Here is a 26,955-nt window from a genome sequence, read left to right as displayed (position 1 = left end):
AATCTTTTTTTTTGGAATATAAACATAAATTGTATAAGATTTTGTACTTTTACCTATGTATAAATGAGTATAATTATTTCTTAGTTTCATCGACATACTATAGTTATTATTACATACATAATATAATGTATCTTGAATTCTCTTTCTAAATTAAATGTCTTGATTTTTTTTAACAATACCAATATTATACTAAAATAAAATATTATAACAAAATTGTAAAAAAGATATACATGATTCTTGATCTGAATATCCGTATGTAGTAATAATTTTATGAATACAGATTTACAGCTTACATATTACTTCATTAAAGAATGATATGATTTTGTTACATATTTGTGTCGTTAAGTTAACAAAACTATACTCTCTCTATATTTTAATACTTGCTTTACTTTTCTTTTGTTGCCGTATTTTGTTACTTGCTCATTTCTTTTTTGAAAACCTTACACAATATTTTACTAATTTCTTCTAAAACTCCGCGCATGGAGAAATGAGAAAGTAATAAAATACGGAGGGAGTAAGTAAAAGTGTTACAACTATTGGCTTCCATAAAGCAATGAAAACACATATAACAATCGTTGCCTTACATACCTTGAAAAAACGTTTCTAAACTTGTTGCATAGATAACAATTTTATTGTTGTTATCTTTTTGGATAACATGTGAAATAAATGTTGCCTTATGTTAAAAAAAGGCTACATTTTATAATACTGTTGTCTTACATACACTAAAGCAACACTTTTTAAACTGTTACATTGTATTGTGGTATAGATTGTTCAAGATCAAGGTAACAAACAAGTATTGTTGCCTTTTCCTGCAAAAGACAACATTTGTCATTTTGTTGCAATATTATGTGTTGCCTATTGTCATTTTTTTGTAGTGAATTTAACACACTATACAAACTAACAACCCTAACATAGGGATTTAAATAATCAACAATAAAATCATTGGGCTTAAACAATTAAGTTATTATAACAATTAAAAAATTCACAAAAAAACAATTAAAAATTGGTATACCAATAATTATCAATTATAAAATTGGGATTTAAACAATTAAAAATTAAAAACTAGGGTTTAGAGGAATGATTAAAAATTAAGGCTTACTTGTTTAATGTAAATTGGGGAAAAGTACTTGATTGTCGCCGGAAAGATGTGAAAATTGATCGCCGGAAAGTTGTGAAAGTTGAAAACAGTTGATTTTTGTGTGACGTCACTCACGTCACACACGTCACAATTGGATTGTGGGCTTGAATATTGGACAAAAGTACAAACTTGCAGACTTTTTATTTTGACAACAAGTTGCTTGCAGACTTTAGGTAAGTTGTGTTTGTTTATTTATTCTTTAGTTGCTTTTGTTGTTTCTTTTACCTTTTGTCTTTTGCCTTTTGATTTCTTTTTTTTTTATAATAAAAGCTGATTTTTTTTTCACGAAAGGGAGGATAGCTGTCCCCCATTGTCCCCCCTTCCCTCAGCCACTGACACTAATACTCACTATTACACATTATTATTAAATCAAATTAAATGGATTGTAGCCTCTCGTGCAATTTTGTGAGCCCGATGAACCCGATGTCTATCCGCCTTGCTTGTATATACTATAATGGTGAAAAGTCAACCTATGTAGTAGTTTAATTAGCTGCACCAACCATAGATAATTGATGTCCCCGCGCCCGTCACCCCTTAGGAGAGTAACCAAATTATAAGAATTGATAAGCAATATAGGTGAGTGGATGTTTAGAATTTGAAGCCCATTGTAAGCTGTACAGACACGCCAAAGCTTCTTCGTGTACAGATGAAGTACATAATCCATAACTGCTCCCACCAACCCATTACTGCTCCCTTCTTGTGTCTTTGAACCACGAACCATCAATATGTGTCTTCACCAAGTCTAGGCTTGTAAGAGTTATCCTTAAATGTGCCACATAAAACCCAGGCGTGGATAAATTAAACAAGCATTTAAAATAGGAGAGTGAGCACTATCAAGTGTTGCCTCCTTATCCAAGAAAATAGTATGAGTTTTCAAGATATCAATAATTTCCAATCCCATTGGTTTAGTAATAGGTGAATAAAGGGAGAAGACCCTATTATTCCTACATAACCAAAGCCCCCAAAGAATACTAATGAATGTGCTAATCTTGGAACTCGAAATCCCATCCAAACTAATAAAAAGTCGGATATAATATTAGATCCAATCTGAGAGAGAAAGGTCTCCATGTAATAAGAGTGGATGCCCAAACTACCACCATTCCATGTTGTTCTAGCAATATTGCAATTCCTAGATAGATGGTTAAAATCTTCCATCTGCGTACCACACAAATCACAGGACACATCTTGTATCGCAACACCTCGGTGGTGAAGTTCACTCTTTGCTGCTAAACCATTATTAAGTAACTTCCATAAGAACATCTTCCACTTTGGCTGTATTTGAAGGGACTAAAGAGTTTTCCAAAATCTATTCATTTTTTGAGGAGGATTGACTAAATATATTCTAGAAAGAGTACGTGCAGGGATTTAGGTACTATATTGCAGAATTTCAAGAATCATATTCGTTCGCACCTAATCAGGATCTACAAGCATAACACATAAATAATCACATAATTCATACCTTTGACACGTGATTTCCACGAATGACTGAAATGAAGGGAGAATAAGTTCCCCAAGTGTTTCTCCTCTACTCAGTCCACAGGCTAGGATTGAACCTCCACTATTGCTAGATAGTCGGGAATGAACACTTTGAACCATCTTCCACGGAGAGGGGAGGAGAAAACCAGCCACGAACACCACAACTGTGCACCACCTTGCATCGTGCGGCCGTACGACTGTACGAATGTGAGAAAGGGAGAGAGGAGAGAAAGATTGCGTGAGGCTAGGGTTTAGTTGCTTGCTTGTCAATTCTCAATTGACTGCTAATTGTTTTGTATATCAAACCCTAGCCAAGGCCTCTATTTATACATCACATGTATACTTAGAGTCCAAACCAAGCCCAAACTTCTACCTCTTTAAACCCTATGGTTGGCCACCTCTTAAGAGGCCCAATGATGGGCCTCTTTCTTTGTTAAATCCATCACCCTTTTGTGTGACCTTGTAGGATCCATTCTATTGGGCTTTGGACTATTTGACTAGCCTAAAGATCATTGATCATGTCTAGTAACAGATAATGACTACCCAAAAGAATGAACTTATTATCTCCATAATATTAATCCATTAATATATCTAGTAATTGTACCTGACGGTGACACAAATCCTTCAATCTCCCACTTGTCTGAGATAAGTGTGCAATATTCATATTCCTTAAGTTAATTAGTGTTTGATTTGATAATATGATTGCATCACATGTTGAGATCTTATTAATCTCTTTAGATAATTCTTTGTAGGGTAAATTCCAGGACAAGAATGGAGATGTGCAGGGTCCAGCTATCAAACTTCCATTCCCTAATAGACATTTAAAGAGTAAATTGAATAAGCAATTTGGTAAGTTTCTGGAGGTTGTGAAAATTTTGGGTAACAATTCTTTTCACAGAATTAATTACTTAAGTTCCTGCATATTCTAAATTATGAAAGAAATTTTGATTAGAAAAAGATCTATTAGTGAGGTAAAGACAGTTGCTTTTACTGCAGAATGTAGTGCTATATTACAAAATAAATCTCCACCTAAACTAAAAGATCCGGGTAGTTTTTCTATTCCTTGTCATATTGGTAATCTGATAATTGATAAACCTTTATGTGATTTGGGTGCTAGTATAAGTGCTATGTCATTATCTATGAGCTCTAAAATTTCTGACTCCCTAAAAATAAAACAGCAGCTAGTGGTTAGAATCGACCGATTAGGGTCGAGTTTGACCATTCAGGCCCTAAACCGGTCGATTTCAACCGCTAGTGGCCGTTTTTGGTGGTGGAATGTGGGTTGTGGGCGATTTTGGTTGGTTAGGGTTTAGGGAATTGCGAGTTGGGTTTGAATTGGTTGTGATTTGCGGTAGTTTCGTGGTGGTTCGAAGTGGATGGAGTAGTTTTTGACTGGTTTCGACGGATTTGGTAAGGGTAGGGGGTGCCGGCGACTGGAGTTAGGCTGTCGGCGGTGGGGGTCCAGGTTGCTGGTGGTGGGGCTAGGCTAGGTTAGGGTGTAGATTTTTTTTATTTTTTAAACCAATGTCTTATTGACACATGTCCAGAGTGGGCCCTACTAACGGATTCCATCCAAAAATCCATTAGTTGGTGGTGAAATCCAATTTTTGGACTTTTTTTTGTGGTGTTATAATAAAAGTTTGAGATTTTGTGGTGTTATAATCCATTTTTTGAGAAATTTGTGGTGTTATTTTCTAAAATTTCCTAATTTAAAAGGTTTATTTTAATTAAAAATCCATTTTTATTTATTTATTTGTTTTGGAAATATTTTACATCATTATTTAGAAGCTTTAGAGCATATTAAATTATAAAAGGATTTACAGTCAATGGAGTTTTAAAAAAAGTCAAAAGCCAATTAGAATGGGAGTAGGAATCATTAAGGGTAAAAAGGGAAATTAAGTTAGGAGGGTTTTGAGAGAGAGTATAAATACCCATCTTATGAGCAAATTAAACTTTGCCCAAGGTGGAGAATAGCCAAAGGTAAACTCTCTTTCTCTCTCCTCTTATTTTTTCTTTCCCCTTAATTTTTCCTCTCCCTTTTACTCACCTCACACGTACGCACACCACCACCACCGACTGGTGGCCAGCTGCCACCACCACCACAGCCGGGCGCCGCCAGCACGGAGCGGTAGCAGCAGCAGCCGCAGGAGGTGGCGCGCCGGCAACTCTCCCTCCCTCTTTGCGGGTTGCGGTTTTACAAAAAAAAAAAAAAAAAAAAAAAGAAGCTTCTTCTTTTTGTTTTAAATCCATCTAGCTTTGATTAATTATTGAATTTGGGTGTGTGTGATGATTTATGATGTTTTAAAAATGATTAATATGTATATAATTTTCAGATTTGATTTTTGAATTAAAAAGCCCCAAATTGATAACCCTAGGTTTCTAAATTGATGTTTATTGATGGAATTTGATTGTAGTTGATTGAAACTATTGAAATTAATGTTTTTAAACTAAATTACAGCAAGTTTAAGAGTTTTTTTAATGCTGAAATTTTTATGTAGAAGCTAGAATTAAGTTTCCCGAAAGGATTTTTAATTATCCATTAATTGGAATAAAAGTTGATGGTTTTAATTAATTTTCAACATGTTTTAGAAGGTTTAAAAGTGTTTTAAAGAGTGCATATATTGCTGGAAATTTATTATGAATAAGTATTAATGTCTCTTTGTAATTTAGGGTTGTAGGAGACTTCCAAATGAGTGATTTCGTGTAGTCGTGGTGATTTTGAGATCATATTCGAGGTACATTCGCGTACTCGGTAATTATTTAAGTGTGTAGAACCATGGTAGGACTTGTTTAATTAATTCCAAGTTAGTATCATGATAGGCATTGGTTGGAATTATTGGTTGGATTGATTTTGGTGATTGATTTGCGAAGCATGAATTATTTGAGGTGAATTATTGATTGGAATTAATTATGATGGCATGTTGAATATGGACCACACTTTTATTATTGGCATGATTAAGAGCATGTTTGATTAAACTAAATGTTTAATTTGGTTTGGTTTATGAAAAGGGAATTTTATTACTTATTGGCATGATTAAGAGCATGTTTAATTAAACTAAATGTTTAATTTGGTTTGGTTTATGAAAAGAGAATTTTATTATGGTTCATATAATTTTTATTGATGCTATAAGCATGAGAATTGAGCTATTTAAGTGTTTATGTACGCGAGGATTATATTATATTTAGGTGCCTAAGTGCACTTAAGGTGTTATGAACACCGAGGGATATGATTTGGGGTGCATTATGCGCTTAAGGTGTTATTTAACGTCGAGGTAGTTTAAAAAGGGTTCAACATTAAATTATATGTGGTCACTAATTATTTAAGAATTAAATTGGTATTTTTGATTGCTTAAATGATTTATGATGACTGATCATAAAGTGTTGTGGATTGAGAGTCATCACCAAGTTTAAAATATGTAAGCAACGTAAAGTGAAAGAGATGACGCACCAAAACTCTTGGAACGTATATACCTCGAGTATGAACATATGGGGGGGGGGAGTTATGGGGTTTTATATTTAACCATACCTTCTACTGGGAGTACCAGACGCTGTATTTTCTTTTTTATTATTATACGCAGGAATTCCACCACTTACAAGTGGTTCTTTTGTACTGGCACGGTTAGCTCCCGTGTTAGTACCCCTTTATTGGGGCAGGTTAGGAGGAAACTCGTTCAATACATAATCAAATTAAACAAGCAATGGAAATGTCTATTGAATGAAATGTGTGTTGTATGCTTGTAAACAGGTGCAACAAGGTAAGTTGTGTGATGTTAGGATGTATGCATGTTAATGTGGATCGTTTACGCTTATGTACTTAGCATTGCTGATTGTGTATATTGTACGTTTGTTTGGCCTTGTCTTTACCTTGGCCCTACGATGACCCATTTCTAATGGTGAGTAGTGGGGACAAAGTAAAGAGAAACTTTTCAGGTTATGGAGCATTTTCATGATGGGCATGAGTAGGGGTGAAAGTGGTGTTCAGTTTGGATTTTGACCCAAACCGAATTAATTCTGTTTTGAATTTTCCAAACCGAAACTGAACTGAATTAGATCTGAAACCGAACCAATCCAAACCGAAATTTAAAAAATTAATTCGGTTCCAAACCGAAAACCGAAATTTGGAGGTTTTTTTTTCCAGATTTAAAAGTTAATTAAAAATATAAAAAAAATTATAAAAAAAAAACAACCAAATTTATAAATAATAGATCTACAAAAATTTAGTAAAAAAATAGTAATACAATTATGATAATTAATAAATTCTATGGATTACAACACTAAAATCTACAAGAATACTACAATTTCGGTGAGAGATCATGCAAAAACACATCTTGTTCTTCCCAATCGACCGCAGTTCATATATATTCCCAATTTCCTCTTCGTTCTTAAGCTGCTACTATAATTCCTTTAAAAAAAACCAAAAATTTTCTTCTTCAAATTTGGGTATGAAATCCAGCTAGAATATAGAAAATTAAATTTGAGACTTTGAGAGGACTTGAAAGACTATAGGAGAGATGAAGGAGAGAGAAGGGAGGCATGAAGGAGGCATGAAAGAAGAGTGATGATGGAGACAGGAAGGAAACTTGAAAGACTGAAAGAGGAGAGAGGCAGGAGAGAGGAGAGAGAAGGGAGGTGTGAAATGTGAGAGTTTTGGGCATTAGGGTTTTTTTTTTTATATATTTATATGTGAAAAGGTGGGCTTATGTACAATGAGCTAATATTTTGGAGCGGATTTCGGTTTTTGGAAGCCCGAAACCAAAACCGAACCGAAATCCAATTTTTTTTTATTTTTTCAAACCGAAATCGAACCGAATAGGAAAAAAAACCAAACCAAATTGTTAATTCGGTTCGGTTTGGTTCAGTTTTTGGTTTTTATCCATATCACTTTCACCCCTAGGCATGAGTGAAGAGCAAATCTTGTTTAGTTTCCATAAGAATATGATGTGTTTTGTTTGCGTTGATTATTTTATATATTTTCTTGTAAGACTAACGCAAAATTATTCGTTTGGGTTTGAAAAGGGCCTATATGGTTCCAAGTTGTAGGTTGACTTCGTTTGACTTTGGTTTGACTTTAATTTCGTTTGGTTGACTTTTTAAGTGTTGGTTTTATTTTTGAATGGTTTTTAAACAAGTCTTCCGCTGTGTGTCTTTGATAATTGCCTTAGCCGTTTTCACGGTGGTGGTAATGTTTTAGATTTTCCTATTTCGTATTTTAAAAAGAGCAAAAACAACTATTTTAAAGGAAATAAAAGGGTGTTACACAAATGATTTGACCTCCTGTTAAATCCTGTTCACTTCACCTTAAAAAATAATATTCGGTAAAAATAATTTCAGTTCAGTAAAATTAATTTCAGTCCAGTAAAAATAATTTAAGTTTAGTAAAAATAAGTTCAGTTCAGTTAAAATAATTTTAGTTTAGTAAAATTCGGTAAATTTAAAGAAGAAATATATAGAAAATCAGTAAAAATAATTTCAATTCAGCAAAAATAATTTCAGTTCTATAAAATTAATTTCAGTTTAGTAAAAATAATTTAAGTTCAGCAAAAATAATTTCATTTTAGTAAAAATGATTTCAGTTCACCAAAAATAAGGTGAAGTGAACGGGGCCTTACTGTGACATAATGATGACATCTAGATGTCATTGCTGGTTCCACCATTTTTTTACTTCTTTAGAATATAATATACGAAAAAAAAATAAAAAAAAACAACTAGATCAATATAATATAGCACATAACTAATAAGAGTGAAAATTATAATTATTCCAAAATATCGTACCACAAAATGTAATACAACAATTATTTTTTGATTCAAAATAGAAATTATTTACCAAAAAAAACTTAAATGAAGTACCACAAAAAAAAAAAAAAAAGAAAGAAAGACACCTTTTTTTTTGGTAACTTCTTAGTCTTCTTCTCTCTTGCATTCTTTGCTACTTTGGTAACTTGCTCCATTGACCTTTCCTCCATATGGTTTCATCACAACCCTTTGTCTTTTTTACAATAACTTTTCGTTTTTCCGTCGTCATTAATCTCTAGCAAAAGACATGCATAGCCATTTGGATAGGAAAAAATATAACTAGAATAATAAAAGATGTTACTCTAATGAACGAAAAGATAAACGAATAATTATGGCTTATTCGACATTATTTTTTGTTTTCAGTTTTGTTTTTTTTTAAAAAACAAAAAACCAAAAATAGGAAATAAGAAAAAGATGTATTCATTTTTCTGATCACATTGGTGGTTTGCTTGTTGTGTATTGTAAATAGTAGATAAGTGTTTTTAATCTTAGTTACTCGTTCAATTTAAACCCCTCAATCTCATGTACATAGTGTGAATAATATTCTTTTACGTATATAGTTTATTTCTCGAGTTAGACTTTAAATTTAAAGAGTTAATTAATCTCCTTGTGAGATCGACCCTTACTTACCCTTTTACTAGTTTTTGATATTTTTGAAGGTCTAAGTTAGTTAAATAATTAATTAATTTTATACGGAATTCAGATGTGCAGTCTATGTTCCCATAGCAGCGCCCCAACATAATAAAATGGGCCCACAAAGAAGGTTGGGAATCTATGTTGGCTATATATGAATCACCTTCCATTACACGATATCTCGAACCATTGAAGGGTGATCTTTTCACAGCTCAGTTCGTCGATTGCCACTTTAATGAGACAGTCGTCCTAACCTTAGAGGGAGATAAAGAGGGCCTATGTTGGAAAGAAATATCATGGAATGCCCAAAATTTATCATACCTTGATCCTAGGTCAATTGCGTGAGAACAAGAAGTTCAAAAAATAGTACATTTGCAAAACATCGCAAACCAATTGCCATACGCATTCACTGATACAAAAGGAGTGACAAAGTCACATATACCAGCAGTGAATGCTCCTGCTAGGGTTGAAATCTCTGTAAAGAAGTGGATAATCCATTTTCTGGTAAGTCTGCAGCATGCAAAAGACGTGCCAGACCCCTCGGAGCTAAAGACCTAAAACCGAGAAAATCTAAAAAAGTGGAAATGAGAAATAAAAAGGGTGAAAACTCCTCGGATAACCAAAATGATGAAAATATCATCAACCCACAAGATGAGCCTAAAGAGTTAGATGGTATATCCGAGGGGAGCGTGAAAACGAAATTGTTGACAACCATGAAATTTCAATAAACTATGTCCACACTAGAAAACAGTGGATATAGTAAAAACTTATGCCAATGACAAATTCGCTGGCTCAATTGCCACAGAAATCATCACTAATGTTGAGGACATCGAGCCATCATCAGTAGATGAATGCCAACAAAGGAGTGATTGGCCAAAATGGAAAGAAGTCATTCAGGTTGAATTAAAATCTCTCGCAAAATGCAAAATTTTTAGTCTTGCAATCCGGACTCCAAAAGCAGTGAAACCCGTTGGGTACAAATGGATGTTCATAAGAAAAAGAAACGAAAATAAAGGACGAAATTGTAAGATACAAGGCTAGACTTGTTGCCCAAGGTTTCTCTTAGAGACCGATAATCGACTATGAAGAAACATATTCTCCTGTGGTAGATGCCACAACATAAAGGTTCCTCATAAGTCTATCAACATGCAAAGGACTGCAAATACGTTTAACGGATGTTGTGACTGCATACCTTTATAGGTCACGTGATACTGACATCTATATGAGAGTCACCGAAGGACTTGAACTACTACTTGAACCTTTGAGGTCAAAACCTCGAAAGCCACATTCTATAAAATTGAAAAAAATCACACTACGTCTTAAAGCAATCCGGGAGGATGTGGTTTAACCGTTTAAGTAAATACCTTCTTAATGAAGGAGGGTATAAGAACGACCAAATTTGTCCATGTGCCTTAAAAATAAAGACCAAAAATGGTTTTGCTATAATAGCGGTGCATGTTGATGCTTTAAACATCATCGGGATACCTAACAAAATCAAAGAGACCGCTAAATGTATGATGAAAGAATTTGAAATGAAAGACCTTAGAAGAACAAAATTTTGTCTCATATTACAAAATGAGACAAAATTGATCATATAAGAGATCGTATCTTAATTCATCAATCCAATTATGCCAAGAAAGTATTAAAAAGGTTTTTCATGGACAAAGCACACCCATTGAGTTCACCATTGATTGTTCGTTCTCTAAACATCAAAGATGATCCATTTCAACCCTGAGAAGAAGGTGAGGATGTACTTGGTCTGGCGGTGCCATACCTAAGTGCAATTGGTGCTTTGATGTACTTGGCCATTAACACTAGGCAAGACATTGCATTCTCGGTGAACTTGTTAGCAAGGTATAGCTCTGAACCTACAAGCAGACATAAGAATGGAGTGAAACACCTACTCCGCTATATACGCAGAACAATCAATGTAGGGCTCTTCTATCCAAGAAATGGAAATCCTACCCTTGTGGGATATGCTGATGCAGGCTACCTATCAGATCCAGTAAAATCAAAATCATAACACACATTATCTTTTCAATTATGGCAATACAACGATCTCTTGGAAGTCAACCAAGCAGACACTAACAGCGAGTTCATCAAGCCAAGCTATTGATTGCCCTTTATGAAGCTGGTAGGGAATGCATATGGTTGCAATCGTTAACCCAACATATACTCAAAGAGAGCGGCATCAAAACAATCGAAGAAATCCCAACTACAATGTTTGAAGGCAACACTGCTTGCATTACACAAATCAGAGGAGGCTATATCAAAGGTGATAGAACGAAACACATCGACCCCAAGTTCTAATCTACTCATGATTTGGAAAAGGAAGGAAAGATTAATGTCAAGCATATCCACTCATGTAACAACTTAGTCGATGTGTTCACAAAAACATTATCACCTAGCAAATTTCAAGAACTCGTGCATATGACCGACATGCGTCGCGCCGCCGCTTTTGTGATATGTGTTAAATTCAGGGGGAACCCTACATGTGTTGTACTCTTTTTCCTTCGTCTAAGTTTTTATCCCACTAGATTTTTCTTGGCAAGGTTTTAATGAGGTAGATAAACATATATGTGCAATAGTGGTAATATTTGTATTTACCTAATATAAATTTTTAGATAGGAGTCATCCTATAGAAATTTATTCAAGGGGGAGTGTTGTAATCCGCTCAAGGGGTAATATAAATCCCTGCATAATTTGAGAAAAAATCTACACAACAATTATTTGTGTATCTAAAGCTTTCTTTTGATCTATTCAAATCCTTTGTTGCAAAACACGAGTATACTTCCTAAAAAAAAAAAAAAACCATCTTCTTGTTCCTCAACAATCAGAAAACTACTCATAATAAAGCAAATCGAAGAAGCCATATGAACACTCACATACAAACAACTACAACAACACAACCCTTTTATTCCTCTTCTTTCTTTTCCACTTCCATCTAAGATAACCCAACTTTCCCCCAATTTTACAATTTCAGGATCAAACTTTTTTCCCAGAAATCGAATTCAAAGACTCACACGCTTTCTCTTAGGTAAATCACTGCCTTTTTCTCAATTTCTTTCAAATTTTCAACATTTTTAGGTTTACCAAATTTCTTTTTAGACTTTAATTTAATATTATTGCTCTTTTCTTGACCATAATTTTATGTTTTGTTTGTGTTATTTTAATTGTCATGGTTTTAATTTTCATGAACAATGTTTTTGCTGCCTCTGCTAATTGGCAGCAATGGCAGGTGTAATTGTCATTTGGGTCACTGCTATTGCTTTGACTGTTGTCTATGAATATTGTATACAAGTACTATAATTTTTTGGTCAGTGTTCTTTTTTCTGCTAAACATTTTATTTTTAAGTTGCTTAATTACTCATTAAAATCAGATTATTAATATTTAATTTTTCCCATTTGTTAGTCTGGAATGCGGGATATAAGAAATAGTAAATAAAATGACTTAAAAGATGAATTTTTGTTTTCAAAAATTGCTTCTTTTCGATCGATACCTTACAACTTGGAATTATAGTACATTAGGAATTTAGGACTGAGTACATGCCTTGAACTAGTTACGTGCTACCTCCGAACATACAACATACTCCTTAGGTACATAGTTTAAGGAAGAGATTAGAGAAGGTAGACGGACAATTCGATTAAAGTAACTCAAAACATTGACAACTCAAACCTTGCATCTTATTGGTGTTAACTTATTTTTCACAATGTGCCAATGGGGTATGTTGTAACTGAAAAAAAGGAAGAATATTGCTTTTCATGTTAAGTAGAATGGGAGGGTGATGGAAAAAATTAAGAGTATTAATGTGCCAATGGTGTATGTTGTAAGTGGAGAAAATAAAAACGGAAGAGTATTGCTTTTCATGTTAAGTAGAATGGGAGAGTGATTTAGAATAAAAGACTTATGGGGCTGGTTGCAATTTCGGGTCAATTGTAAAGAAGAAAATTTAAAGTAATTCAGGTGTTTGTAGAGCTATTTTTACCTTGTATGCCATTGCTGTTAGGCCTGTAACCATAGCTCCTTGCAATCTGTTTGGAATGTAATAATTAGACAAAGACGAAAACATTGCTACTGAATGGCGGAGATGAGCTGGTTAAAAAAAAGGGGGTTGGGGAAACCATTTTTTTTTTTTATTCAAATAGCTATACTTGTGTTTGTGTGTGATGTTTTCAATTAATTGCACACTTGTTAACAATGGATATGGTTGGTGAAGCATAAGTGGGTATAATATTTGTAATGCTAATTGACAATGATTTTCTTCCTCCATCCTTTATTTGTTTCCGCAATATGGGCTGGCTCATAATTTTAGCCTACGATATAGTCAGGGCACAATATGTAATAGTTAAATTATTTATAAATGAGTTGGAGGGCATATGACATTCTTTGCCATTTGAGACTTGGGCTCCCCACTTATGGGATTAAGGCTTTGATTGATGGATGATGGATTTGAGACTTGGCTCATAAAGGCATTCTGGGATATGGATTGGGATTTTTAAACCTGAAAATGAAATGTGGAAAATAATTTCAGATATCCACTGTAAGAGTGAAATACATTAACAAACTGAGGGAACATTAACATTAAATTTCATAAGTGACACCTGCACTCTTGCATTTTAGGTAAAATGATGGTCTATTCGATAGATTGAATCATTGTTTTTACATAAATTAAATGCCAGAGGCCTATTTAGATTGGTATATATGCGGGCAATGAAGCTTTAAGTGTCTTGTTTCCCTCTTGCATAGACGGTAGATTATTGGGACCATTTAGTGTCTCTTTTTAGCCTTTGTTTACTTAGATTTTGTTGTAGCTTGTAGCTTCATATGGAAGAGATCAAGCATTTCTGTAGGTCACTCAAAATCTTTTCTTTTCTAGCATTGCTTTCTCCATCCTAATATTTATTTTGTTAATACTCTTTTCTTTTTTTATCATTATAATTATAATTTCAGTCAATATGTATTTTGGCAACTCTGGAGGATTTAGCTTATTGGCTTGTATATCCCCCTTCCACTTAATATTGTTCTCTCATGCATATAAATAAAGGAAACCCTTTCAAAAGAGTTACACAATATGTCCAAAAACAAAAAACCGTTAGCTTCTTAATTGTTGACTATGAAATTATGAAGCATTTATACATTTTTACACTCAAACTTCAATCTTGAGCTTGATGGTTTCCCTTTGGCCCCAGTTTCTGACTTTATTTTTCTCATGTAGATGGACCTTTATGCTTTCAATCCAGGACCACTAGATGATTCTGTTCTTTATGATCAAGAGAAGCATGTCTCTTCTGCTGTTTGGGAAGGGCAGGTAATACATTGGCAATGCTTTTGCAAATACAGATTGTCCTTGAATCTCAGGCTTGCTTACTGAATTTTTAAAATGGATATTTTCAGGAGCGTGGTGCACTTAGATGTCATGAACACACATCAAAGCTCAATCAGTGGGTACTAACACCAAAGCAGATTGAGTTAATTGATAAGGCAGGATTTGGGTATTTGAAATTCATTCCTGCAATTAGCATAGACAATCCACTGATATCTGCCTTAGTTGAAAGATGGCGTAGGGAAACAAATACATTTCACCTGACAGTTGGGGAAATGACTGTAACCCTTGAAGATGTTGCCTATTTACTTGGACTTTCAATCGACGGAGAACCTGTTATAGGGGTCACATATACTTCATGTGATGCTGTATGTGAAAGATATCTGGGAAAGGCACCAGATTCTGGATACACTAGTGGTGGCATGGTGAAGCTTAGTTGGCTGAAAGAATGCTTCTCTCGTTGTCCTGAAAATGCATCAACTGAAGATATAAAACGCCATACCCGGGCTTATCTTCTTTACCTTGTTGGAAGTACAATTTTTTCCACTACTACTGGTAATAAGGTCCCAGTGATGTACCTTCCTCTGTTTGAGGATTTTGACCACAGTGCGAAATATGCATGGGGTGCTGCAGCATTGGCTTTTTTGTATAGAGCACTTGGTAATGCATCACTGAGATCTCAGAGCACTGTTAGTGGCGGCTTAACGCTATTACAGGTGCTTAAGTCTGCTTGTTTTTTAGCTTATATTAAAGATGCCTTAAGATCTCTTTTTGTATGTGGTGACCTTAACTTTTCTTTTTTTTCCCAGTGTTGGAGTTACTTCCACCTGAATATTGGCAGACCAAAACTTCCCCAAGATTCATATTATGATAACTTTCCTCTAGTACTTCGGTGGAAAGGAAAACAAAATGGTCCTACTACAAATCGAGACATAACCTTCTATCGTAAGGCATTGGACTCGTTAAAGCCGGCTGATGTACGCCTACCATGATCAGTCTCTATATATATACATTTTGGATAATTTTCAGATGACAATGGGTTTTCATTCTGTTTCATTGCAGGTAGACTGGTTTCCCTATCAGAATGTTGACCCCATGGTAATACCTGATAATATAGCAAGCAGCTTAATTTTGGGGAGGTCTAAAACGATGCTGATATGCTTTGACAAGGCAGAGAGGCACCTACCAGATCGTTGTATGAGGCAGTATGGCATGCCTAATCAACCGATCCCAGAATCAGTAGACCGATGGGAAAGAAAGAGCCGTGGAGTTGATGGTGGGGTGGACTTGTCCGGAAAAATGGAGTTGGAGCTCAAAGAATGGTCAGAGCGGCATATCCATATCATGCATAATGGAGAAGATGCTGATGATAGCAAATATATGCACTGGTATTTGAGAATTACTCGTAGATTTGTAGGAAGACCGATTCCTCTTGCATCCGAGTTTCAAAGAATGGTAACCTTTTTATTTTTGCTCTCTTTCTCCGTTTTGAATGTTGGATTAAATAGAAATTTTCTTAAAGCCACACTTTATTCTTAATGATTTTTACAAAACCGCTGTTTTGAACTTCTTTGCTCTGTTCTTTGATTGCATACCACTGACCTTTACTTTCTTTGATTGAATAGTACTTAACATCTATCCAAAGCAAGGAGTAATTGACAAGAATAATCCCAACTATTGGTGGTTTGCTTTTTATTTCAATCATGAACTTTTCAAAATAATCTCAACAATGGAAGCTGTCTTCTTAGATTGATTCCATGTGATTCATAACCGGAAAAGCAGGTAACTAATTTATTTTCTTCGTCCTCCCTGCCAGTAAGTCCTCCAAGCACCAATTCCCTTGGACCCTTGCTCAACCAAGTCAAGTTACTCCCTTGCCTTCCAAGCCCAATCTCACGCGTATATTAGCTTCTTCCCCTAAAAGAACAGCCACCTTGCATCCGTCCTGAGTCCTGCCCAATAGTCTTCGCCCTCGTCGTCCCATTCTCCTTGCCTGCTTTAATTAATTACCATTACCCCCACCTTCTTTTCCCCGAACCAAGCTACCTGGACCGCCTATGCTAAGCCCTTCCTGTTTCCATTCTCAACCATCCCTCCCCCTTCTCTATCTAAGGCAAAGAACAAAAGGCATCCACTACTGCCATTACGTCCTTTTCTTTTCTCATTCTTGCTATCTTTTAATCGTGAAAACAACTTTCCATGCTGCTGCACTTTCTAGAAACTACAGGGGAAAACCGCACTCACTATCTGCGCTTGACATTACCATCAGATATTACCACCATGAAAGTTAATGACTCCTGACTTACAGCAAAAGTTTATTTTCTGCAATCAGACTCAGTCCCCACCACTGTGATTGCTTACCTTGCAACCAAACAGTACCTGAAACTCTCTTTCAATCTTTATGTTGTGCCCAAAAAGGGTAAAGGGTATGAAGTAGGGGAGTTGCTGAAAAATGGTAATGGAGTCGGGGGAGGAAAGTTGTTGGAAAATAGGAGGAGATGATTGTGGAAACAGAAGAGAAGTAATTGTAACCTAATAAACCATTTTCTTCAGGTCACTGGACAGTTTTGGATCGGCATCCACATAGTTGGGGTTATTTGGAATAATCCATAGTTGAAACTATTATAAGTGGCTGTCAATAGTTGGAATTATTAATTTCAGTGACTCCTTGAATTTTTTTTTTTTTTTTTTTTTTTTTTTTTTTTTTTTTAAAGTGAACTATGCTTTTTTAAAAAAGAAATTGTTTGTTCAGCTTTGGTTAATTTCTTTCTTTTTTGTTCCTTTTTTCCATGTCTACATTTCCTACTTTTTAAAATATTGTAGAATGCAACTCTACGTGAAGTCGCACACATTGCTGATACAATGTCCCTACAAGGATTGGATAATGAGCAAATACACTCAATAACCAGGATCAGATATATCATTCATGAGTGTTTACGTGACCAAGCAGAAAGTGTTGTCACAGTAGCATCACCATCGCCAGAAAATGAGAATTGCAACAAGAGAGGTAGGGGTAAGGAGAAGATCAGAAGAAAAGGAATGGGAAAACGAAGGCGGAAAGATGAGTTGGAGCAATGTGAAGAGGATAACACATGTAGAGACGATCAACTAATACCAAATTATGCTTTAACTGATATTGAATATGTACAACAGATGCATCACCCAGTTCGTTTGGTCAATCATCATCACCCATGTCATCCAGACATTGCAAATGTAAATGAAGAAGATATGGATGAAGCTCAGCTTTGCATTTCTGTGAATGAAGTAGGTGATGCACAGATCTGCTTGCATGAGAGTGAGGTAGTAACTGCCATGCCTTCTTGTGACGATATTGATGGATCACAGCCGTCAGACTTCATTGATCATCAAGACGGGCATTGCCCTCCATCTGATGAGGACACCAAGCTTGATGATCATGAAAATGGTTTGGTTCCAGGTTCCTGTAATCAAGAGGAGCCCAGTGACTTCTCTGATGAAGACACTAAGGTTGATGAACACGGAGCTAACTTGATTCACAGAGAGGACCATATTTCCTCTCCTCTTGATGATAGCACACCTCATTCTACCGAGATGCCTATGAAGGTACATCCACATTCATCTCATGAAAGTGAAGAAGACATTTCTCAGCAGTCTAATAATGGTATCAAATCAACATGAACAGTCCAAATTTTTTCATACATTGTTTCTACGAAAATTGCATTTTCTCTGTAGCCTACTAACAAATTTGGATTACTGATCTTTGTTTTTACATCAGTAGAATACAAACCCTCGTCACCAGATAATTTTGTTGAACTACTGTTTCCAAAGTTGAGATGAAACGACGAAGTCTTCATGTCACATCATTGGGTCTGTATAGAGAGCTTCTATGTTTATTAACTAGATATGGAATTAGACTATGTTCTCAATTTTGAATGTAAATATTTATCAAAACTTACTGATTGATTTATTGTGCTGAAGGATAAGTTTGTATTTTATACTCTCTCCGTTTCTTAATAATTGCAACACTTTGACCGACACACATGCCAATGCACAACTTTGACCATTAATATTTGTAATTATATATTATATAAGACATATAAAAGTTTGATCTAATGAAAATATACATAAAGACTAATCCAAAAATATTTTACATGGCAATATATATTTTTTATATATTGATTAAAAGTATAGTCAAAGTAAGCATATGAATAGTGCAAAAGTCAAAGTGTTGCGATTATTACGATACGGAGGGAGTATATATGTACCTTAGTTTCTTGAAGGAGGCAAAGGAGTTTCAAAAAGCCTCTATAATAATGAGAAAAAGCAAAGTATTAGCACACACTCATAACTATAAAATTATAGTAATTGTCAAAAAAAAAAAAAAGTATAAAATTATAATAAAGGCCGACACAACTAATGATCTCAAAAGTCAGAATAACAACTTAAAATGTTTACAAAAATGTTATGAAGTTTTGCAAAAATTGCAACATGAAAGTATGCAGATTTTAGATGAAGAGAGAGAGAGAAACCATATGCCAATAGGAAAACGTTGCAATAAATATGAAACTTTCATAAAAGGTCAACATAATAATATGTATGGAATGAAGTTTTAGATAGAAGACGTTCTAGACTAGTTGCCAAAACATTGTCAATAATCACAACATGATAATTTTGATAACCTAAAAGAAATTTTAAATTGAAGTTGAGTTTTTCAAGTGAAATTAAGCTTGTATTTTTTTTTTTTTAGTTTGAAAAGTACTAGACTTTACTTTTAACTTGAAACAAAAAAAGTTATCTTAAGCTTGAACTTAGCTCAACTCATCATCATATAATTCATTTCTTGTACTCGATTTTCAAATAACCTCCAATTACCCTTGATAGAACACAAGTTATTATCGGAAAGTCATATGATCCACAACGAATCTTTCGTACAACACATGTATTTGGATGCAAAGAGCTTCACAGTTGCCTCCTCAAATGGCATAAGAGAACTTCACCATTTTTTTTAACTGACTAATGTGTTGCATACAAGCTTTGGAAGACAGAAAGCCTGAGATTGTGAAATTTCATATTATCTTTCTCAGAAAACAAAATTTTATCTAACTTTTCCATTTGGAAAGTGCAAAGTTGTAGAAGTTGCTCCTACAGAAGGGGAGAAAGAGGTACAAATAACGAATTCGTAAAACTAGCAAATACTGTGTAGCTCAACTCTATGAGGGGCAAGAAAGAAATATTCCTTTTATAAATATGGACCATATAAAAGTGTCAATATGCTGGTAATCAACTACTGGTGCGTCAAAAAAATTCTCCACGGCAAGTGGCTGGAGATGGTCACAATTCTATGATAATAGATTAACTAGCATTTGGAGCAGTTTGTTCAGTAGCTTGTTTCTTTGGACAGGCAGAAGAAATGTGACCGCGTTCACCACATTCATAGCAAGTCCTCCTCTTAAGCTTCCCAGAGCTAACCCCGGTATTATTCTCTGGTGGTTGTACTACTGGTGGCACAACTTCATTATAACTCTCTTCAGGTTTTACAGCTGCTGGCATAACAACACTATGATTCTCTCCAGGTTTTACAGCTGGCGGCATAACTCCAATAATATTCTGTTGAGGTTTCATAGTTGATGGTGCTGAGGCAGACCCCGGATGTCTTATAGCTCCTCTCACAGGGACTGCACGACTTATCTTCACAGGCCGTCCACATACTACATGCTGATCTAGTTTCAATGCCTTTGTAAGAGAGCCACTGTCAGAGAAGTCCACATGTGCGTATCCTTTGAATTCCCCAGTCTCTTTATCCTCCCCAAATCGGATGGACGTTATATTACAATCAGATAAGAACTTTCGTAAGTCTTCTTCTGTGATATCCCATGACAAGTTTCCAGCATATATCCTGTTGTAGCCCTCTATGACTGGTGGGATAAAGGCTGATGATTTAGTGGTACGAGTTGCCTTGTAGGGTTGAATTTTCAGGTAAAAGCCATCCCTGAGATAAAAGCAGATTGACACAAGTATATGAATGATGTGAAACTTAAGTAAGAAAAGTAATCAATAGACAGGTGCATATTGGAAAACACGTACATGTCAGATCCATCTAGTGCCAGGGCTTTTTTAGCAGCCTCTTCTGTCTGCAAAAAGCATGACAACATTATAAAATTAGGAAAAGAAAGCATTTTAATAATAAGGTGGGATGGAGGTAATATTATCATTTGCAAACCTAACAGGATATATAATTTCAAAAGGGAGGGGGAAGGAATTTCTCCAGTTTGATTATTGAGGTCACATTCTGCAGGGTGGTGCTGGTGGCTCTGGCTACTAACCCTGCCACTAGCCAACACGAATCACCTCATCTAAAAAGATATCATCAATATATAATACTGCTACAGGACAATCTTGTAATGATTTGTAGTTGAATGCATTTACGTAATGGGTTTAAAAATATCACAATAAATTGACTAAGTAGAAGGAAGAGAGGATTTATTGTCAAAAGACTCAAAACCAAGGAAATTAAACAAGCATGTTTATATATTTAAATTATTTGATCATCCAGTAATCTAGCCAGTACCACCAAAGCCTTAAAATAACCGAGCTGCTACAACTTCCAAGTCTCTCCAACCCCCTATAAGATGGCATTGTCCAAATGCTCAAGTGATATTGACTTGCCAAATAGAAGGAGCTCTACAAGTAATAGATAGTTTGATATAGTAAACATGACAAAAAAAGATCACTGGCACAATGGTTATGTTAAATATATCAGGAATTCTATGCCTGCATATCTTGAAGCCAGAGGATCACAAAGGTTCGTTGCTTTGATTGATACAAACAAGAACTAACATAAACTTGATAAAAATGCAAATCCTCCAGAAGTATTTCAGTCACAGCCACCTAAGAAAAGAGATTACTACTACCAGGGAGAAAGGGGGTAAAGGTCAGCAATCTTGTGGTACAAATATTTAATGACAGGAAAGGATGACATCACATATGAAAGCTTTGGATCATACATATGTACTCATAATTTTGATTAACCAAGATTTTGTTTGCAAAGCACTAGGTGAAAGTAAGTAAGCCCTAGGCCGATGACTGCAGGTTGCTGCACAATTTCGTTCCATGATTTCCTTCTTTTTCAGTTCTAGTATAATCTCTTCTCTCTACTAGTCTACAGAATACCCCTCCCAATCTTGCCGTTCTTTTCTCTATTTCTCTCCCACATCTTTTCTCGCTTTCTTAATCCCCCTCCCGATCTTTTCTCTATCTCCCCCATACCTTCCCCCCCCCCCCCCCGGTTCTCTCTCTCTTTCTCTCACTTTTCTTCTTCTCTTCTCTATCTCCCCCATCCCTTTCCCCCCCCCCTCTATCTCTCTTTCTCACACCATTCCTCTTCTCGTCTTTATCTCCCCCTATCCCTTCCCCCGGTCCCCCCCTATCCCTTCTCTCTACTAGTCTACAGAATACCCCTCCCAATCTTGCCGTTCTTTTCTCTGTTTCTCTCCCACATCTTTTCTCGCTTTCTTAATCCCCCTCCCGATCTTTTCTCTATCTCCCCCATACCTTCCCCCCCCCCCGGTTCTCTCTCTCTTTCTCTCACTTTTCTTCTTCTCTTCTCTATCTCCCCCATCCCTTTCCCCCCCCCCCCCCTCTATCTCTCTTTCTCACACCATTTCTCTTCTCGTCTTTATCTCCCCCTATCCCTTCCCCCGGTCCCCCCCCCCCCACTCTAATAGAGTGTTTTGTTCAGGTCAACCTATTTACAATGTCTAATATTTCACCAAAAGATGGATTAATTATGATTGTTAAAATTCAGAAGCAGCAAAATGAAAAGGGCTCCTATAGAATATTTGATAAAATTCAAAGAAAGGAAAGAAGAGACATCAGAGGAAGACTGAGGAGGAATCAGAGAAGGGAAGGAGAAAATGGAGAGTAAAGGCATAAAAACATGCACAAAGACTTTAGAAAAGTGAAAAAATCATAATTTACATCACTAATTGGTGACGATCAATGGTTCACATTACATGAAAATAGCATAGTTAGCAACTATCTATAACTCAACAATATTTCATAAAAGCGTATAATTTAGAGACTAGATATCTGATTTTTATGAACGCATGGAAGAATAGAAGGTAGAACTTAAGAGAGATATGTGTAGGACATTATGACAATCCTGTCATTGAACAAGGTAGTCAAAAAGTGGGTGATAAAGTTCACAAGGCTTCAAAACAACAACTTCGTATATGACTTGTGTCAAGCTACCATTGGAGTTAGCCAACGTGTAATGATTTAGATATATGGAAAAAATTAGAGGGACATGTCATTGTTATGACTTTGATAAGAAAGATGGCACTATAGCTGTTTAGATGGATGTTTTTGAGACTCACAAGCTTGCAAAACTTTGCAATTTGGAAGATACAAGAGCCTAGATATTCTCATAATTTCAATTTAGATTCAAATTTGCACGAGTTTTAGTCCGTTACAAACTGGTAATTACGAATATGCTATTTTATTATGACAGGGAATTACGATCATGCGCGAAGATAAATCATAGGTATATATGCAAATTGGCATGTTTGATTTTAACTCTACTTCTAAATTTAAACATAAAATCCTGAAATTCAGGATACTTTATTGAAATAAAACAAAAAATAATAATAATAATAAAAAAAATTAAAAAAAAAATATTGACTTTCATTTCTTCCTAAATGTAGGCATATTTCTATTCTTTGATTCCTATATTCCTCATCACTCTAATTGAGTGGTGAAACTGAGAAATAGTTACTCCAACAAGGTCTTCTACATAGCATACATGCACATGATATAATATGTGTTACATATGTCAATATTCGATGACATCGTTTCAACAACTTACAACTATTAAACAAATAAAAAATCAATAAAGGTTTTTTGGAACCTTGTAAGAACTAAAAACATGCCCAAAATAGGATACCTTCCATCAAATTTCTCGAAGATTTGTGATTAAATTATAAGAGGCCTATACTATAACGTACTTCCTCCGTATTTTTTTTACTTGATGTGTTTCTTTTATCACGCTTGCCGATGATGTACAACTTAAACCATCAATAGCTTTAATATTTTATAAGTAAAAATGATAAAAAGTTATATATGTGATTGTATTTATTGAGACGATTCTAGCAAGATCCCACATGAATGAATAAGTTTTTCCATACATATAATTCACAAAACACGGTCAAAGGAAGGGTGGTTATTAGTGTAAAAGTCAAAGCGGGTCAAGTAAAAAAGAACGGAGGAAGTAGTTGAGAAAAGCATCCTCGCCAAAAAGCCTAGACGTTAAGCTTTAGGATTGTTAACACTTAACTTTAGTTCAATATAGAAGATTGCTACATAACTAGTACAACAACAAAATAAAAAATGTTGCCACAAGGTAATGAGAGTTTGGCAGCTTCTTTTATAGGCTGAAGAGTCCATTTTTATTTATTCTAGATCCAACCAGATTGTACTATTGTACTAATTACTACAAATTGACCAAGATTGTCTTCATTAAAGAGGACAAGAGGGCCACTCGAACAAAGCTTTGAAAATTAAGGACTATCAGGTTCCTTCTGGAATTTAAGAGCTATCATTTACTCAGGCATTCAAATGAAAAACAGTTCTCACAAATAACAATTTCTACATGCTTTATCCTAACATCTCATGGAATTCAGTAACATCATTCTTATCAAGGGTCAATTCTTCTCCCCCAGCCCAAACAATGTCACTAAGATAGATTTGTAATGATTGAATGCAATATGTCAAGCACTGATATTTGATCTTCATGAATACGAAGTAAAGTATAAATGCTCAAAAATTCAAAACAATATAAATAATCTCGGTGATAAAATATAGGTACCTTAAAGCTGATAAAAGCAATACCCCTGAATTTTCCAGTCTCAGGAAATTTCATACAATCAATATCAGTTATAGTACCACAATGATCAAAGAAACTCCACATATCGTCCTCGGTCGAACTATATGGCATCCCTCCAACATAAACTTTCTTACAATCATCCTCATTTCCTTGACTGTCAAACAAATAAACCAAAACATCTATATAAGGCACTACTTCTCCTCCAAATCAAATTGTCATCAACATTTACAAATGCATACATATATAATAGTATATTAACATTAGCATTTAAGATAAAACAACAAATCAAACACAAAAAATTGACCAAATGAACATGTTGAAATTTGAGAAATACCTAGTCTCAGCAACAATTTGTTCTGGAAACACAACATTATCAACCTCAGATTGCTTCTCCTCATTCTCAATCTTCGCTTTCGATTTCGACTTCGACTTGTTCTTCTTTTTCTTATTCTTCTTCAAAGGAACTCTTTTTTCCTTGCTTAAATCACTACCTTCTTTCATTTCCAATTTAACATCACCCTCACTTTTCTCTCCCAATTCATTCTTCTCCTTCTTCCAATTTAACATCTTCTTCAATTTCTTGATACTCAATGGTTGACCCTCGCCGCCATTTTCGACAACCTCAAGCTTTCCACCGCCATTATCGACAATCTTAAGCTCAACTCCACCGCCATTTTCACCATTCAATTTCTCTATCAATTCATTCTTCTCCTTCTCCCTTCTCTTGTTCCTCTCTATCCTCTTCAATCTCTTGATACTCAATGTTTGACCCTCGCCGCCATTTGCAACAACTTCAAGCTTTCCACCGCCATTTTCGTCAACCTTAAGCTCAACTTCACCCTCATTTTCAACACCCACTTTCTCTCTCTTCCTTTTCTTCCCCTTTGAAGATTTTTCGACATGGGTATCCTTATTATCACCAGTTGAAAGATTTTCCCTGCGTTTTTCTCTCTTTGATAATCTGGGTTTCTGGGTTGTTGAATCCACCAATTGTTTCAGTGATTTTGGGGTTTCTGGGCTTTTTACAATTTCGAAATCTGGGTTTTTTTACAATTTCGAAATCTGGGTTCTTTGAGTTTGAAATTTCTGCAAATTTAGCTCTTATTTGCTGCTTCAATTTCTTGTTTGATAACACCATTTTTTTTCTTTTTCGATGGGTTTTTTCTGCTTCAAGCTTAAACCCCTAACTTCAGATTAAAACCCTTTGCCTGTGTCAAAAAAAAAAAAAAAAAAAAAAACCCTTTGCCAATTAGTTGTTTATGTTCTTATGTGGTTAAAGAGACAACATATTTTACATCACCAAAACGAAGAGTTTTACTCGACTTTTGTGTTGATGGTCACTAAACGGCGCCGTATTAGTGGAACCACGGAGACTTAGTTTAGGATAACTACTACTAGAGGTGGCCAATGGGCCGGATTGGACCCGGCCCACCCTAACCCGCATGGCTGGTGGGTCATGTGGGTCCGACCCGGTTTCAACCCGATACCAACCCGGCAAAGCTCGGATTTAACCCGGACTGTGTCGTGGGTCTAAAATTTTCGACACAACCCATTTCAACCCACCTCGTTTTAACCCGTTTGATTCGACCCAACTCGCACAACCCGTTTTGACCCATTTAATTCGACACACCTAGCCCGTGAATCCACCTAACCCGACCCACCTCGCACAACCCAACCCACTTTGCACGCCCAACCTGCACGGCCCACGACTCAGCCCACCCGCACGCACGACCCACCTAACCCGCATAGCCAACCCACCCAACCCACCCAACCCGCACGGCCCACCCAACCCGCCTAGCCTAACAGCCATATTCCAAATATTTTTTCAAAACTAACGGCTACTTTTTTTTTTGTGAATTTGATGAACAAAGTTAACAGCTACTTTACTTGTTAGTAACAACTAGTTTTTTGAGTGTATTGGCTAGTTTTTTGTATTGTATGATCATCCCCTCAATTTTTCCTATAAATACCAATTTCATTTCACTCATATTTCCACACAACTCAAGCTTTCTTTCTGTCTTACTCAAAAATTCTTAATTGCTCTCAAATTCTCAAGTGTTATTTAGCGTTATAAAGAGTTTTATTTTTGTTAAAAAAAATCTCCTTAATATTATTATTAGTATTCTTAAGATTCTAAAAAAAAAAGGGCTCAAGAGAAGGAATAGGAAGGAGTCAAAGTGGTGGTCGAAGTGGTGGCCAAAGGAGTGGTGGTGCAAGTTTTTCGTATGAAATTAATACGGAAAATTTAAACAAATTTGTCAATGAATATGGAGATTATGGTTTAGGAGATGGGCAAAATATTCAAACGTCTCCACCACAACATTTCTCCCACCAATCATCGAGTTCAACTATGCCACCTCCATCGCAACCAACATCACAGCCAACATCTCAACCATCATCTCAAGGTAATTTCTGGTTTAATTTTTATTGTTATGAATATTTAAAAAAAACTATTATTAATGATTATAAAGTTAGTTTAGTTTCCAATTTTCTATGATTTATAATTACCATGAAAAATGCGTTTGAATAATTATAATTAAAATATTTAAAATTTAAAAGCTTATTTTCACGCATGAATAGCGTTTAAAAATTAATTTCAATAATTTGATTTATGAAAAGTGGTGGCGGTGAAAGTAGAGGTCGAGCACAATTTTCTTAGGTGTGGAAACATTTTGAACGAGTTGACGTCACACCCCCGGGATGGCAACCCGGTCACTCAAAGAGGTTCACGT

General features: G+C 35.4%; 2 protein-coding genes across 2 annotated transcripts; one reads left to right on the top strand and one right to left on the bottom strand.

Annotated features, from left to right (window-relative positions):
* The first annotated feature begins 11,646 nt into the window (after positions 1-11,646).
* Positions 11,647-18,340, top strand: LOC110735426 (protein MAIN-LIKE 2-like). The gene is made up of 6 exons (XM_021915622.1): positions 11,647-12,077; positions 14,257-14,349; positions 14,436-15,080; positions 15,174-15,341; positions 15,427-15,819; positions 17,188-18,340. Exons 2-6 carry the CDS (start codon positions 14,257-14,259, stop codon positions 18,019-18,021), a joined length of 2,133 nt encoding a protein of 710 aa, XP_021771314.1. The 5' UTR covers positions 11,647-12,077; the 3' UTR covers positions 18,022-18,340.
* A 1,086-nt stretch (positions 18,341-19,426) lies between these two features.
* LOC110735436 (nucleolin 2-like) lies at positions 19,427-25,462 on the bottom strand. Its single transcript, XM_021915631.1, is given in 5 exon segments — positions 19,427-20,332; positions 20,428-20,474; positions 24,206-24,377; positions 24,558-25,279; positions 25,281-25,462. Coding segments are annotated over 5 exon segments (1,659 nt in total). The 5' UTR covers positions 25,362-25,462; the 3' UTR covers positions 19,427-19,695.
* Between the last annotated feature and the right edge of the window lie 1,493 nt (positions 25,463-26,955).

Source organism: Chenopodium quinoa, unplaced genomic scaffold (assembly GCF_001683475.1).
Source record: "Chenopodium quinoa cultivar QQ74 unplaced genomic scaffold, ASM168347v1, whole genome shotgun sequence".
Classification (NCBI taxonomy): domain Eukaryota; kingdom Viridiplantae; phylum Streptophyta; class Magnoliopsida; order Caryophyllales; family Amaranthaceae; genus Chenopodium; species Chenopodium quinoa.
Note: the sequence above shows the minus strand (reverse complement) of the source record. Positions and strands in the feature narration are given on the sequence as shown.